Source organism: Penicillium rubens, assembly GCF_028828025.1.
Source record: "Penicillium rubens strain IBT 27055 chromosome Unknown utg000004l_segment0_segment0, whole genome shotgun sequence".
NCBI classification, from domain to species: Eukaryota; Fungi; Ascomycota; class Eurotiomycetes; order Eurotiales; family Aspergillaceae; genus Penicillium; species Penicillium rubens.
In genome coordinates, this window is record NW_026890602.1 from 1,332,172 (window position 1) to 1,346,124 (window position 13,953).

At 51.6% G+C, this 13,953-nt stretch overlaps 8 protein-coding genes across 8 annotated transcripts; 2 read left to right on the forward strand and 6 right to left on the reverse strand.

The window, feature by feature from the left end:
* Positions 1-559: 559 nt before the first annotated feature.
* Positions 560-2,098, reverse strand: N7525_010465 (VHS and GAT domain-containing protein; the record flags this gene model as incomplete). Its single annotated transcript, XM_061215108.1, has 3 exons — positions 560-1,336; positions 1,390-1,887; positions 1,940-2,098. The coding sequence occupies 3 exons, from the start codon at positions 2,096-2,098 to the stop codon at positions 560-562; spliced, it is 1,434 nt and encodes a 477-aa protein (XP_061067620.1).
* A 409-nt stretch (positions 2,099-2,507) lies between these two features.
* N7525_010466 (putative haloalkanoic acid dehalogenase) lies at positions 2,508-3,218 on the reverse strand (the record flags this gene model as incomplete). Its single annotated transcript, XM_002561553.1, has 1 exon — positions 2,508-3,218. The coding sequence occupies one exon, from the start codon at positions 3,216-3,218 to the stop codon at positions 2,508-2,510; it is 711 nt and encodes a 236-aa protein (XP_002561599.1).
* Positions 3,219-3,917: 699 nt separating this feature from the next.
* N7525_010467 (fused D-mandelate dehydrogenase faamily protein/uL22 family ribosomal protein) lies at positions 3,918-6,656 on the reverse strand (the record flags this gene model as incomplete). Its single annotated transcript, XM_061215109.1, has 10 exons — positions 3,918-4,067; positions 4,137-4,324; positions 4,568-4,781; positions 4,949-5,038; positions 5,346-5,531; positions 5,610-5,891; positions 5,947-6,056; positions 6,131-6,362; positions 6,417-6,515; positions 6,570-6,656. 10 exons carry the CDS (start codon positions 6,654-6,656, stop codon positions 3,918-3,920), a joined length of 1,638 nt encoding a protein of 545 aa, XP_061067621.1.
* A 92-nt stretch (positions 6,657-6,748) lies between these two features.
* N7525_010468 (uncharacterized protein) lies at positions 6,749-6,994 on the reverse strand (the record flags this gene model as incomplete). The annotated part of the gene is made up of 2 exons (XM_061215110.1): positions 6,749-6,939; positions 6,976-6,994. The coding sequence occupies 2 exons, from the start codon at positions 6,992-6,994 to the stop codon at positions 6,749-6,751; spliced, it is 210 nt and encodes a 69-aa protein (XP_061067622.1).
* A 336-nt stretch (positions 6,995-7,330) lies between these two features.
* N7525_010469 (NAD(P)-dependent alcohol dehydrogenase) lies at positions 7,331-8,616 on the forward strand (the record flags this gene model as incomplete). Its single annotated transcript, XM_002561550.1, has 2 exons — positions 7,331-7,387; positions 7,444-8,616. The coding sequence occupies 2 exons, from the start codon at positions 7,331-7,333 to the stop codon at positions 8,614-8,616; spliced, it is 1,230 nt and encodes a 409-aa protein (XP_002561596.1).
* Positions 8,617-8,865: 249 nt separating this feature from the next.
* N7525_010470 (SDR family NAD(P)-dependent oxidoreductase) lies at positions 8,866-9,740 on the reverse strand (the record flags this gene model as incomplete). Its single annotated transcript, XM_002561549.1, has 3 exons — positions 8,866-9,137; positions 9,188-9,618; positions 9,685-9,740. The coding sequence occupies 3 exons, from the start codon at positions 9,738-9,740 to the stop codon at positions 8,866-8,868; spliced, it is 759 nt and encodes a 252-aa protein (XP_002561595.1).
* Positions 9,741-9,976: 236 nt separating this feature from the next.
* Positions 9,977-12,402, reverse strand: N7525_010471 (uncharacterized protein; the record flags this gene model as incomplete). The annotated part of the gene is made up of 5 exons (XM_002561548.2): positions 9,977-10,426; positions 10,481-10,514; positions 10,569-10,854; positions 10,920-12,211; positions 12,302-12,402. 5 exons carry the CDS (start codon positions 12,400-12,402, stop codon positions 9,977-9,979), a joined length of 2,163 nt encoding a protein of 720 aa, XP_002561594.2.
* A 474-nt stretch (positions 12,403-12,876) lies between these two features.
* Positions 12,877-13,806, forward strand: N7525_010472 (putative 2-deoxy-D-gluconate 3-dehydrogenase; the record flags this gene model as incomplete). The annotated part of the gene is made up of 3 exons (XM_002561547.1): positions 12,877-13,005; positions 13,064-13,279; positions 13,357-13,806. 3 exons carry the CDS (start codon positions 12,877-12,879, stop codon positions 13,804-13,806), a joined length of 795 nt encoding a protein of 264 aa, XP_002561593.1.
* Positions 13,807-13,953: the final 147 nt, after the last annotated feature.

Consider the following 13,953-nt stretch of genomic DNA (forward strand, 5'->3'; position numbering starts at 1 on the left):
AAAATTAGCCAGCCTTGTATTGGCCCTTTGTGTTTTTCCTGGAGACTGTTGTAGCTGATGTGTATGACTTCCTACCGATGCCATTCAATCTTTTTCTTGTATGCGCGCCATGTACTTAACTCCGAGTTAGTTGCACACACGTATCCTGATACAGAGGGACATTGTCCTTCACACGGTACAGCACTGGATCACGATAGTATAGAATTCCCAAGTACCTATTTACCTGGAAGATATGAGTACCTAAGGTACGAAACGAAGGTGCACACTCGCTCTCCTGTAAGTCAAACATGCTGCTGCAGGTATTCGTAGTAAAAGGATAATAGATGTGTGGTGACAATGTGCGAGGTATCATGGCAAAGAGCAGGAAAAGATAGCCAAAAGAGGACCAAAAGAGAAAGCAAAAGCTATGCGCTTGCAGAAATAGCCAAAACCACAACCAGAGATGAATATAGAAATATAACCAAAAAGGAAAAGAGTCCAGGCGCTGGGCGACCAAAAAAAAAAAAAAAAAAAAAAAATAGACCTGCTAGCAGCGATCACCAATTGATACTGCGTGACACTAGCGCTCCTTCTCAGTGGGCTGGAAGCGCACGCGATCAGTCTGGGGCTGCGAATTACCCTGCAGTCGATTCCTCTCCTGATCCGAGTCATTCGTAGCATAATCATCAGCGAAAGGATTCCGCACCTGGAAGTCCTCAGAGTTATATTCATATCTGCCGGTAGTCGTAGATCCCGAGACGGGATGAGAACCAAGCGGGCGGCCACCAGTCATAGACGTAGAAGGTAGCTGCGCCGCGACGGGTGCAGGGGACTCAGGACTCTGTGTTGAGGTCCCGGCTGCCGCCGCGGGGGGAGGGAAGAAAGTCGTAGCGCCTGATGCGGCAGCCTGCGACGTCGGCGAGGGGCTATTCAAATTAGACGAGGTCGGCGACGAAGACGCTCTAAGCTTTCGCGCCTTCAACATGGCACGCTGCTGCTGCGACACCGCCACGGAGATCTCGTCGTTCGTCTCAATGAGCGTCAACAGGGTGTCCTCATCCGGAGCTGGGTTGGTCGAGTGGATATATCCTTGGATAATACGCGAACCGGTCCGACAACGGTCAATAAACTCCTTGATGAGGTCGTTGTCTTCCAGCTCTGCTGCCGGCGTGGACTGGACGAACTGCGTTAGCAGCTTTGCCGAGTTGCGCGCCTCCTCGATGCGGGCTGCTAGTTCCACCGGCCCGGGGAGGGTGTTTGCCGGCGCGCGAGCCTGGCTGTATGGTTGCTGCTGGTGAGGGTAAGCCCTGGGCGGGACTTGCGGCGGGATAATGGAATTCATTGGGAAACGGTCAATCTGGGTAGGTTAGACACCTTGGAGGGCGCGCAGAGAGACTATGATGTGCTCACCAAACCGTGGGAGGCTTTCGTCTTCTCCTTCCCCCACATTTGCAACAGGAGTTTGAGATCTTCATCCCATGCACGCTGTTGCTCAAGGGTTTCCAGATACTGGCGGAGATAGCTCTGCACGTGCCAGTCGCGTCCTGTACGCAGCAGTTCTTTGATGGTCGTCACAAATTTGGCATCGAAGTTCCGCGTGAAGGTGTGGCCCGGGTTATCAACCAGGATGCGCATGAGCATGACCGCATTGTACTGGGTGTGATTCGGGGTGCCGGCGGGGTCGCTGAGATACTTGCGGATGCGCAGGGCCGCTTCTTTGGCGGCACTGGGACTCGACTCGGCGGTTTCGACGATTCTGGGGAGGTGGACGAATTCGGTTCCTTGCTGGAGTGTGCAAATGCGATTGTCAGTCTCGGTAAGGGGGGTTGTTGTCGTCTCCGAAGCACATACCGCGTCGCGCGAAGAGCCATTCGAATTCACATTTGCATTCGACTCGCAGAAGGCAGTCTAGAGAAGGTGTCAGTGTCTCTTATTTAATGTCTCTGAAATCAGCACAAACCAATTCTTTCAGGACAATGGCTTCTGGTGAATCTTCAGGGTGTTCGACACTGTCGCTCGAGCCTACGTTCAGGTACAAGTTAGCGAATTTGCGGGGAGCCGTGGAGACAGTGAGACACTCACTTGAGCGCCTGCTCAGAGATCCCAGGAAGCGCTTCATGGTGATCGTAGAGTCTCTTATTTTTTCAGGGGAAATCTTGAATGAAAGAAAAAGTTCAGCCAAAGAATAATTCTAGCCGGGGGCCAGTGCCTCCCTCGAACTAGTCTGCAGGGAACTAATAGGCCTCGCTAAAGGCCGAGAAAACAGGAGAGATATATATTGTATTAATGTTAAGATCTCCAGCGGTCAAAGCCACACATTCCACGCACGCAGCCAGGTGTTTTACATTGCCAAGCTGTTGCCATCCAGGCTCCAGGCAATTCATCTCATCCATTGCTTTATTCTGGTGACTCAGCCACGTGCTGGCGTAGACAGTACACGATCAGAATGTGCGTTGACCATATGTTTAGAAGTACCAAGTACTTGACACTACTCATACTCCTCACATATAAACTTATCACCCCTCCCTCTACTCTGCTTCAACAGCATCAGCCATCTGCCCCAAAGTCTCAAACCGCCAATCAAAGATCGGGTCCCCTCGATTCCCCATCAAAGCCCCAGTCCTCTCAATCCAAACCGACTTAATGCCGACCTTCCTCGCAGGCTGATGATCATGAAACTGACTCTGCGCCGTCTGCAGAACCTGCCCAGGCCCAACCCCAAACTCGCGCTGTACAGCACTCAACATATACTCAAAGTTCCGTAGATCAGGCTTGTAACTGCCAATATCCTGCGCGGTAAGAATCATATCAAAAGACACGCCCTGCAAGCTGCCGGCATTGGACTTGGCGAATGAAGCCCGGTCCACGTTCGACAGCACCACTAGCTTGTAGTGCTTTGCTAGTCGGCGCAGAGCGTCCACAGTGTCTGGGAAGGCTGGCCAGGTTCCGACGGAGTTGCCGAATTCGCGGCTTTCCTCGTCGGTTGGCGGGTTGAGGCCTAGGCGTGCGGCCAGAGTGGGGTGGATTGCTGATAGCAGGTCTGAGTATGGAAGGTCCGGGGTTGCGGTTTGTTGGGCGCTTTCGAGGTCGTGGTAGGTTGTTAGGAGGTGTTCTCGAGTAAATTGGGTGGTGCTTTTTGAGAGGATTGGTTCTAATGCGGCGATGATGCCGCTTTCCCAGTCTATTAGGGTGCCGTAGACGTCGAAGCAGAGGAGCCGGTAGTCTGATAGGTTGGTCATTTTGGTCTGATCTGGGTAGTATATGTATATAATGGGAGTAGATTGAGATAATTGAGGAATTTCCAAAATGTATTCTGTTCTGGGCTACTTATACCCCCGCATGCAGATCTCTGCTTATATATAGATGGATGGTTCCCTTGGCATCCATGGATGTCCCTAGATAAGGATTGTCGGGGACCAGAAGTGGTGTAGGCAGGGTTTCCTTGAGATTCCATTGTCAACTATCCCCTCATATATAGTGGATATAGAGGTTAGCCTGTAGTCCAGATACGCCATATCCAGTAATTGCTACAATGGATCGAATGCATATTAAAACGGAAAAAATAAGACCATATTATATGACCGGAAGATTGGAACCTCGACAGAGGTGTGCAGCTAGACAAGACAGAAACGGAAATCATCTCTATCAAAAGAGAAAACACTCGATAGAGTCATGGAGAAAGAACCACGTTTGTATCATGATTGGATCGGGAAGTACAGAATCCTATTTCCATCACCCTGGGCCATATCGTTTAAACTTTTTATTGGGTTCTCCTCCGAGTGTTGGCGCCATGACCTTAAAATCTTGTATGATCCGGTATCGATTCCGTTCCAACATACACAGCTGATGCACAGAACTCCGATCCTTCCCGTCCACCGCAAAAATCTTTTCACATTGCGTAACCACACGTCCCCTCACACCTTCTTATGGCGATCCGTTTATGCCTCGATGAGAGCACGGCGGATCTGGGTGCCACGCTGGCGGGAAGAGAGGCGGACCTGCTTGTCGGTGCTGGCCTTCTTGACCTCCTCAGCAGCCTCGGTGAGGATGAGCTCGATGTGGCAGGGGTTGGTCATGTAGGGGTTGATCTGGAAAGAAAAAAGGTCAGCATTTTTCGGCAAATACAAACTCAAGCGTAAATCCTAGGAGAAACGTACACGACCGTGAGCACGGTAAGTGCGGCGGCGACCCTTGGGGGCCTGGTTGACCTGGATGCGCTTGATGATCAGAGCGCTGGTGTCGAGACCCTTGCCGTCGGCGTTGGCCTCAGCGTTCTTGAGCAGATCGATGATGTGCTCAGCGGACTTGACGGGCCAGCGGGCCTTGGAGACACCGAACTGCTTGCCTGTAAACCAAAAATTGTCAGTCGATGTTCGACTCCATTCATAAATTTTCATCCAGATCGTAGACAATCCACAGCATCGCCAAAAAGCCAAGAAATCCATCCTATCGTTTCGTCCATGTTTTCCTCATAATTGCAACGTATATGCCAGTGGCTGTCGTGTATTTGGCGATGCTGTCCGTCCTCCCCACAGTCCATTCAAAACTCGGATCCATCCGGAATTTTCTTCAAAAAAGGGCGACTCACCCTGAGCAGTGCGACCGGTGGAGCCAGCGTAGCGGCGCATGGGAACGGCCATGGACTTGTTGGTGACGTTCTCGAGGAAAGTGAGGGCCTTGGACAGCTTCATACCGTTGACGGCCTGGGCGGTCTCACGGGTGTTCTTGAAGCTGACACGGAGGTAAGAGCCGCGCGCGCGGGCGCTCTTGGCCTCCGAGATCTCCTGGGCGGCGTAACGGACCTGTGAAAAGCATCGCTCGTTAGCAATGGTATCGTCGTTGGGTGTTGGTGATATTGGCGAGAGTCGACCCGGCGATCGGACATTGAATGTGCATCACACGAGTGGCATTTCGTAGAGAATGGGATTCCGAATGGGCATTATCGTTGACAGGAACATGCAGCACTCACCATCTTGAAGGAGTTGGCGAGGGGGGTGTGATGGTCCTCGGTGGTGAGTTGTTGTCGCTTTTCGTCGTCGTCCGGCTCTCGCTTGAGCCACTAGATTTGGTGCGGTTTTTTTCGCTCTTGGCGCTCTGGCCCTAAGCGAGCCCTAACGCTAGCCGTTTTAGGTGGTTTCAAGGTTCCAAGGCCCGGGGCTCCTTTTGAGTTATGTCAGACATTAGTCATTGGGATTCTGCCCCACATCTCAGGTGTCAATATGTCTACAATCAACCAAGGTGAACACCTTCTACCCTTGGAAGCTGCATACATACTCAATACTTGATGATTGAACAGAACAAATTTAATTTTCTATAAAACCACATCTATATTGTCCATATTTTGCCTATTTCTTCTGCTCTGGCACCTGTGTAATAAGCTCACCCTTCTCAACAGCCGACCGCAAGTTATCGAGTACCAAAATCTCCATCTCCTTCTGAGTCTCATAAGTCGCAGTACCAATATGTGGTAGCAACATAACGTTAGGGTTGCTAACAAGCCCGGGCTCAATTTGTGGCTCGCACTCATACACATCCAGACCAGCAGAGCGCACCTGTATAACAGCTAGTCAGCCGGGATTGTCCGAAGATCCATCATAGAAGATTCAAGTCCAATGCGCAGCATTACATACCTTTCCAGAGTCAAGCGCCGCAACCAACGCCTTCTCATCGATCAGCGCTCCACGCGCCGTGTTGACAATCACCACGCCATCCTTCATCTTGGTGAACTCGGTCGCACCAATGATGTGGCGCGTGGATGCGTTCAAGGCCAAGTTCAAGCTAAGCACGTCCGCGTTAGCGAGCAACTCGTCAAACGAGACGTATGTCGCATCGCCTTCCAGCTCGGCTGGCAGACGGGACCGGTTGTGGTACTGAATCTTCATCCCGAAGGCCTTGGCGCGGATTGCCATTTCCTGTTCACGGTTAGCTGGAGTCAGATGGTGAACTACCTGTGTCTGTGCTACGTACCCGTCCGATGCCTCCCATGCCCAGAATTCCGAGGACTTTGCCCTTGGGGTCGTGGCCCAGGCTGGTTTTGTACTCCTTTCCTCCTGCGGTGATGGGGCCTTGCCACTTCCCTGTTTCATTGACATAATGGTTAGTTACTGGTCACTAGGGGAAGATTACTCCTTTCTGATTTAGAGCCACTTACCTTCCCGGAGAGCAGTCATGGGCACATGAGCCTGGCGCAGAGCGCCGATCATCAGGAAAATGCCAACATCGGCTGTCGCATCGTTCACAGCGACTGGGGTGCTGGACACAGCGATGTTCTTCTCGGAGCAGGCGGCCACGTCAATGTTGTCGTATCCTGCGCCGTTGTGACAAATGTACTTGAGGGATTTAGGTAAGACTGCGAGCATCTCTGCATTGAATGGACCGGTGTACTATGCGCTGTAAGTAAGATAACTTGGAAGTGAAGGAGTCAGGCTGATGTGTACCTTGGTGGAGTTATTGGACCGATAGAGCGCGACTACATCATCATACTTGCCGGCCTTGCAGTTTGCGATGAACTCTTCTCTGGTTCCGCTGGGGAATTCCTGATATCGTCTGCTTTAGCGGGATTCGATCGCGGCGCAATAGAAATCGCTTACCTTCAATGTCAATAGAGATGAGATGCTCTCCCACTCTTTGCGCGCGTGTGTGATTTCTCCAATGAGGAGAGCTGATTGTGTTGCCATGTTGTTTCTGCAAAAATGTTAGATGCGCCAAATGATGTCAGCGGGTTTGCCTACACTTATGACCTTGGAATGTTCTGAGGTTCTATAGTATATCAAGAGGACAAGACGACAAGACGACTGAGGGGATGAAGCGAGGAGATTAGTAACTTTCGGAATGAAAAGAAAAGAGAAATTACAAGAGTCCAGGAAGTCACAAAATTATTGGAGATCCCCGCTATCGCGGAACCCCCATGTCGTGACGGGGGCTCCTCCGACGGTGTCTTGGATAGATATAGATCAGATCCTATACATGTATATTATATACTTTGTCTAGATCAACCATATGTCTCCCAATCCATTTTACATTTACCTCTCTCTATACAACTTTATTGACTTGACTTATTACTTCTTCTCTTGTTTAACCTCTTAACAAAGTGCAAATGCACACATGCGATCACCCCCACGTCGGGTATTGAAATCCCCCCTTTCATCCAATAACCGACAGCGGAGCACCTCCGGGCCCAAGTCTTCCCCCCACGACGACCAAGTGGGGTGTTTTGCGTCTTTTGAGGGGAAACGGGCCGAGTTGACTCCAAATGCCGTCAGAGCTCGGATTTCGCTTCGCTATTTACTTCGAATCTTTCTTCTGCTCTCTCTAAAACTTCCTACTCCTCGCTACACTGTATATACACATCATGGCAAACACAACCACCACCGCGCTCGTTCTCCACGGCGCCAAAGACCTCCGCCTAGTAAGTAAACCAAACACAAAACACAAATCAAGAAACCAACCCTAACCCGAACCCAGGAACAACGCACCATCCCCGCCCCATCAACAACAGAAGTCCAAGTCGCCATCCGCGCAACAGGCCTCTGCGGCTCAGACCTACACTACTACAGCCACGGCCGCAATGGCGACTTCGTTGTCCGGGCACCAATGTGTCTAGGCCACGAATCCGCCGGCACGGTAACAGCCACCGGCAGCGCCGTGACAACCCTCAAAGTCGGCGACCGCGTCGCACTGGAAGTCGGCCTCCCATGTCGCACCTGCGCACTGTGCAAACAAGGCCGCTACAACATCTGCAAAGCCATGCAATTCCGCAGCTCGGCAAAAGTCTTCCCCCACCTCGACGGCACGCTGATGGAGCGCACAAACCACCCAGCGGATATGTGCCACCCGCTCCCGGACAGCGTGTCCGATGCCGGCGGTGCGCTCGTCGAGCCGCTCGCCGTCACGCTGCATGCTGTGCGTCGCTCACACCCGCCGAGTAAGGAGGAGGTTGCGATGAACCGTGCCGCTGGGGAGGAGACTCCGGCGTTGGTCTTTGGTGCCGGTGCGATTGGTCTGCTGCTTGCTGGGGCCTTGGCTGCTAGTGAGAATTTCTCGCAGATTGTTGTTGCTGATATTGATGCGCGGAGACTTAAGATCGCGGAGGAGATGGGCATTGGGCTTAAGACTGCTCTTATTCCCAGGGCGGAGACTCCGCCTCCGGCGAAGGACGCGCCTCATGCTGAGCAGACGGCGTATGCGCTGGAGAACGCGCAGAAGGTTGCTGCTGCGTTGGTCGAGGCCGTCGGGGCTAGGGATGGCCTTGTTGTGAACGGATTCAGTCGTGTTTATGACTGTACTGGTGTGCCGGCTTGTGTGCAGGCTGGTATCTATGCTAGTGCACCTGGTGGTGTGCTGGTGCAGATTGGCATGGGGAACCCTATCCAGACGCTGCCTGTTGGTGCCGCGGCGCTGCGCGAGGTGGATATCATTGGTGTGTTCCGTTACGATGGACATGCGTACCCTGCTGCCATTGCGCTGCTGGCGAGTGGGAAGATGAAGAGTGTTGAGGAGAAGGTTGTTACGCATAGACTTAAGTTGGAGGAGGGAGAGCGGGCGTTTACACTTGCTGGGAAGGGAGTTGATGAGGAGGGGAACCCTGTTGTGAAGGTTATTATTGAGAGCAGACGGGGCTCCAGCGGCTCTCTGTGAATTCGGTGATGGCGACGACGGTGATGATGATGAATTGTGTTTGGAAATACCCGGATTGTGATAATAGAGCAAAAGGATGGATATACATATGGGGTTGTATACGTGGGGGGTATGAGATTTATGAACAGCTAAATTGCATCTACAAAATTGAACAATGGCGTTGATAATAGTGATAACTTGTGAGACGCAAAAGACCAATGAGATATATTTCTACTTCTTATACTATTCTTCCTAATATTCCCGGGTTGCTCATTTCAACCCTCCAGCTAGCAAGAGGCTCTGACCCGTCATGTACCCTGTTTTCACAAGCATAGTCACAACATTGGCCGTCTCCTCGGGCGTCCCAAGGCGACCAAGCGGAATACCAGCCGCTACCTCAGGGATAGCCGCAGCATTGGGGATCATACCGGTGTCTCCAATCATGGCAGGTGCCACATCGTTAACACTGATATTGAATTCAGCCAGCCGGGTAGAAAGGTTTTTCATCATGCCTGTCAGACCACCTTTAGAGGCGGCGTAATCTAAAAGAAAGTTAGCTTGATCTTCCCCGGGAAGAAAACGAGTGACATACGACATCCATTGATTCCTCCGCCTTGCGCAGCAATCGAAGACATAAACACAATGCGCCCCCAATTCTGGCTCTTCATATGCTCCACCGCCCCCTTGACGAGAATGAATGAAGCGCGCAGGTTGACCTGTAAAGTATAATCGAACTCTTCGAGAGAGCAGTCCCAGATTTGCGGGAACCGCTTCCCGTGCCCAGCGTTCGAGATCAGGATATCGGGTCGGTGGCCGTGCTCGGTGTCGATCTGCTGGAACATCGCCTCGATGTCGTCAGCGGAACCAACGTCCACTTTATGGATTGAGATGCGGAGCTTGTTATCGGCGTATTTGCTCTGCAGATCGGTCACCAGCGCGTTCATTGCGGTCAGGTTGGTGGCGTATGTCAGGGCGAGATGCACTCCATGTTCGGCAAGCTGGTGTGCGCAGGCAGCTCCGATGCTACAAAGTCCATTGTGAGTTATTCATTCTCGGTGTTGAGGTAACTTGAGTTGGGATAGAGCTTACCCTCCCGATGCACCGGTGATAAGCGCAAGTCGGCCCTGGATCTCGTTGAGTGACATGATGCGATAGAGTTGATGTGTGTTGACGATATGCAATGATCCAAGTACAGAAGTAAGCCCCCAATCCTCCAAGTTTGATCTGGCAAAGCAAAAAGGACTGCATTGCTGGCCTCGGTTACCCCTCGGGGCCATCTCCGAGGGTAGCCCCCCGCAGCCCCGCATCATTTGCCGTCAGATTGGGGTGTGGGGGTATCACATCGCACGAATCATAGATGAACAAAGAAATTCCCGATCATTTAAAAGAGGAGGCTGCTGCTCATATCCCCCATCCAAGCAGACGGCTGCCAAGACTGCGAGCGTGGCTCCCCAGATTGGTACATATCAGAGGCATTCTGGAACGCATCCAGTCCCAACAACCCACCAGAAATCTGGTCTCCGGATACATAATCGCCCACAGCCTCCAGATCCAGCCAGGAGAAGTCATTTGCGGGACTGAATTGCATGTATCCCGGGTCTGCGACTGGGTTCGGAAGGGCTGTTTGCAGTGGGAAGTCACTATTTGGCTGTGTCTCTTCGGTTGGATTTGACGTGGACTTGGGCTTCCACAGAAGCTCTAGAAGGCGAGCATACCGCGACCCAACGTCGTCCGTGCCGGCGCTTGCTTGTTTGAGGACTTCGGTGGTTCGGATGACTAGACCTTGGACTTTTGCTTCTTCTGATGGGACCATCATCCCGAAGGAACGAGCCTATGTATCAGTTAGACGGTATATAGAAGAGGAGGAACTGCATAGGGTTCTTACCTTGTAGAGGAAAACGGCAGAGTAGATGCCATATCTAAATCGCATGAGCTGTTTGATTCGATATAATACGCGATGAAATGAAACTTACAAGTAGAAGCGGAGAGGCATGAAGTGTAGATGCTTCTCAGGATCTACCAGATCCACAAGGATCGTCAGGTATGACTTGGCCGCATCAACAGACTCATAAATGAATCGTGAATCCTGCATCGAGGCGACATTCCTAAACGTTGATCGTAGATTTTCTCGCTGGCCTTGTAGATCGGTTTTCGGCTTGACTAGCGACTGCGAGATCGCAGCTTGGAACGCGAAAGCAGTTGTATATAGACGCAAATACTCGTACGACAACTGCAATGTTGCCCGCATAGGTGGTGAGCCTATTGATATGTTAGAACCAAGACATACCCAGATGCTCAAATAATAGAGAAAAAGGCCGACTTACAGTTTAATGACCCCCAAAGTGACTTCCACCGCAGAATCGCCAGACGGAAATCATCCACGTATTTAACATAGTCTCCCATCAACATCATCTGGTTACTAGTACGCATCCCTGAATACAAAACCTCATGCACGTTCCCATAAAGTTGCGTAAGATCCAACATAGCCTGAAAGATCTTCGCATAGTCCTCGTCGCCCTCATTAACCGGCTGAAGCGACGGGAAATCCTGACTAACAAGACCAGTCATAGGCCCCGGCCCACGAGACCAGAAAGCACGTCCAATACGCACAGAAATCAATCGATCAGAGACATAGCAGCTCGCCCAGGCCAGCCGTCGACGAGCCTCACTCTCCTGATCACCATAAGGATCCCCACGGAAAGAAGTGCGATCCATGCCGATGAAATACCCCGAGCGCAACGCAAGCCCGACATGCATCCACGCGGCGCGGTCTTCCTCTCCACGCCCAACTCGCTCAATGCGAGGCCGCAGTCCCTGCGGCTCCCACTCGGCAAGTAACAGAAGCGCTTCGACCGCTTCAACATCACACTCCGCGCCCGCGGCGATGCCGGAAATCAGTTCGTGCATGTACTTCGAGCAGTACTCGTGAATCTCGGGCTGGTCGACCAAGTCCTTGGAGGCGATGGTCAGGACTGCGGTGAGTAGGTGCTTCTCATTAGTGGCGAAGGCGTCTAGAGCGGTGCGCGTGAAATACTTCCGTGGCACGAGGGGAAGATACGGATGGAAGTTCTCCGCGTAGCGGGAGATCAGTTGCCACACCGTTTCCGGGTCTAGAGCGCACGATTGAACGAGTCTGTAGGCCCTGATGCCGGTGGTTGGGTTGCTAAAGTCCGAGACAACGCCGTTGCGCAGGCTGTTGTATACTGGGAACGTGGTTGGCTCGGACCGAACATGGTCATTGCGGACCTCCGGGGTTGTCCCCGTGCCTTCTGTGGCGATGCCGGTCAAGCATTGCCAGGCGTCTGATGGATTGCGCGGGACAGATGATATAGAGGTGTCGTCTTCCTCGACGGATGCTGAGGCTGGAGCTGGTGGGTTAGGTGGCAAGAAGACTACCGGGCCGGGGTAGGATGCCGATTGCACTCTGCGGTTTTCCGAGTTGGTTGGGCTTGATGCTTCCGAATCCTTCCCTGGTAAATTATCGGCTGGTGTAAAGTTTTTGATTTTATTCTTTCGGATTCGACGGCCTCCACGATTTGAGCCGCCGAGTATGCATTCACGCTTTTCGCGCACGCAGCGCGTGCATGGTGGTTTACCAGGTTTACCGTTGGAGTCTCTGCATGCGATCAGCGCGGAACAGATCCGAGAAAAGATAATAAGAGCTGAAGCTGAAACAGGAAGAACAGAGTAAGAAATATGGTCTTACAGGTCACATCGAGACTTGCGCTGTCGGCAATGCAAGCAGGCTCGAGAGACGCGTTTGGCGATATCGCGCCGCGAGGCTTCTGAGGGGGATTCTTCCTCCATGGCTGTAGTAGAGACATTGAAGAGTACGAAATCAAAGTCCGGCGTCTCCACAGAGAAGCCCGACCCTTACTCATCGTGTCGATGCCGTAGACGCCTCCCATGTGGGGGATGCGCTAACGTTGGGAAAGGCTAAATGATTTACCTACTTGACCTCCACGGCTCTTTACATGTAATTATTTCCCTTTAGAAATATTAAAATAGATTGTCTAGCATACTAGAGTATTAGATATGTCTTATTCTTTTCTTATACGCTATTTAATAGCCATTCAGTCATGTTTTCAGGTGAATAGGAAAACCGGCAATAGCCGACGGCTAATGACATCGGCTATAGGAATTGCCCGGAGCAACCCCGCGTTCTCATTTGGGTGGGATGTGGGATGTGGGATCGCTTTATTTGGAGCTCCTCCCTTTTGGTTCTTTAGTTCTTTTATTTCAAAACTCCTTTTCATCTTCATATCCATACATATATTCACAATGGCAGACGTAATGTCCCTCTTCTCCCTAAGCGGGAAAACCGCCCTCGTCACCGGTGGAACACGAGGTATTGGCCAAGCTATGGCCTTCGCCCTGGCTGAGGCCGGCGCCGATATTATTTTGGTTCAGGTAAGTCACTGAGTCACTTAGAAAGAGTTGAGAGAGCATGTGCTAACATGTTAAATAGAGAGACACCACCAACACATCAACCAAGGACGAGATCATTAATCGCCTTGGGCGTAAGGCATGGATCCATGTTGCCGAACTGTCAGATCGGCAAGCCGTCAAAGGCATCGTTCCCGCATTGACTAGCCAAGGGCTGAAGCCGGAGATTTTGGTGAACTGCGCAGGGATCCAACGGCGACACCCGGCGGAAAAATTCCCCGACGAGGACTGGGACGAGGTGAGTCGAGAGCCCCAATATAAACCAATATAAATCCCGCCCCTTGAAACACTATGTCTCATTGGAATAATACATAGGTCCTGGAAGTCAACCTATCCTCCGTGTTCATTTTGTGCCGAGAATTCGCCGCCTATCTACTGGCTCGGGATGCCTCTGAATTCCCACAGGGTCACCGAGGCTCCATCATTAATGTTGGGTCCCTGCTCTGCTTCCAGGGTGGAATTACCGTCCCCGCCTATGCAGCATCCAAGGGTGGCATTGGGCAGTTGACCAAAGCGCTATCGAATGACTGGGTCGCCAAGGGAATCAATGTCAATGCCATTGCGCCCGGTTATATTGCTACCGATATGAACACTGCCCTTATCAACGATGCTGACCGCAACGCCGGTATTATGGCACGTATCCCTGCTGGTCGATGGGGTAACCCTGAGGATTTCAAGGGTGCCGTGGTGTATCTGGCCAGTCGGGCTAGCAGCTATGTGTCTGGCGAAATCCTCACAGTTGATGGAGGATGGATGGGACGGTAAATGTTTGAAAAATGAATATAACGTATATTATTTTGAATAAATTGGACATATAATCTTTTTCTTTGGCTTAGATTGTCTTATTGTCTTCTTGTCTGGTTTATCGTCAGATGTGGTCGGTGCGTTGCCCCTCGACAAAGCCACTGTCTG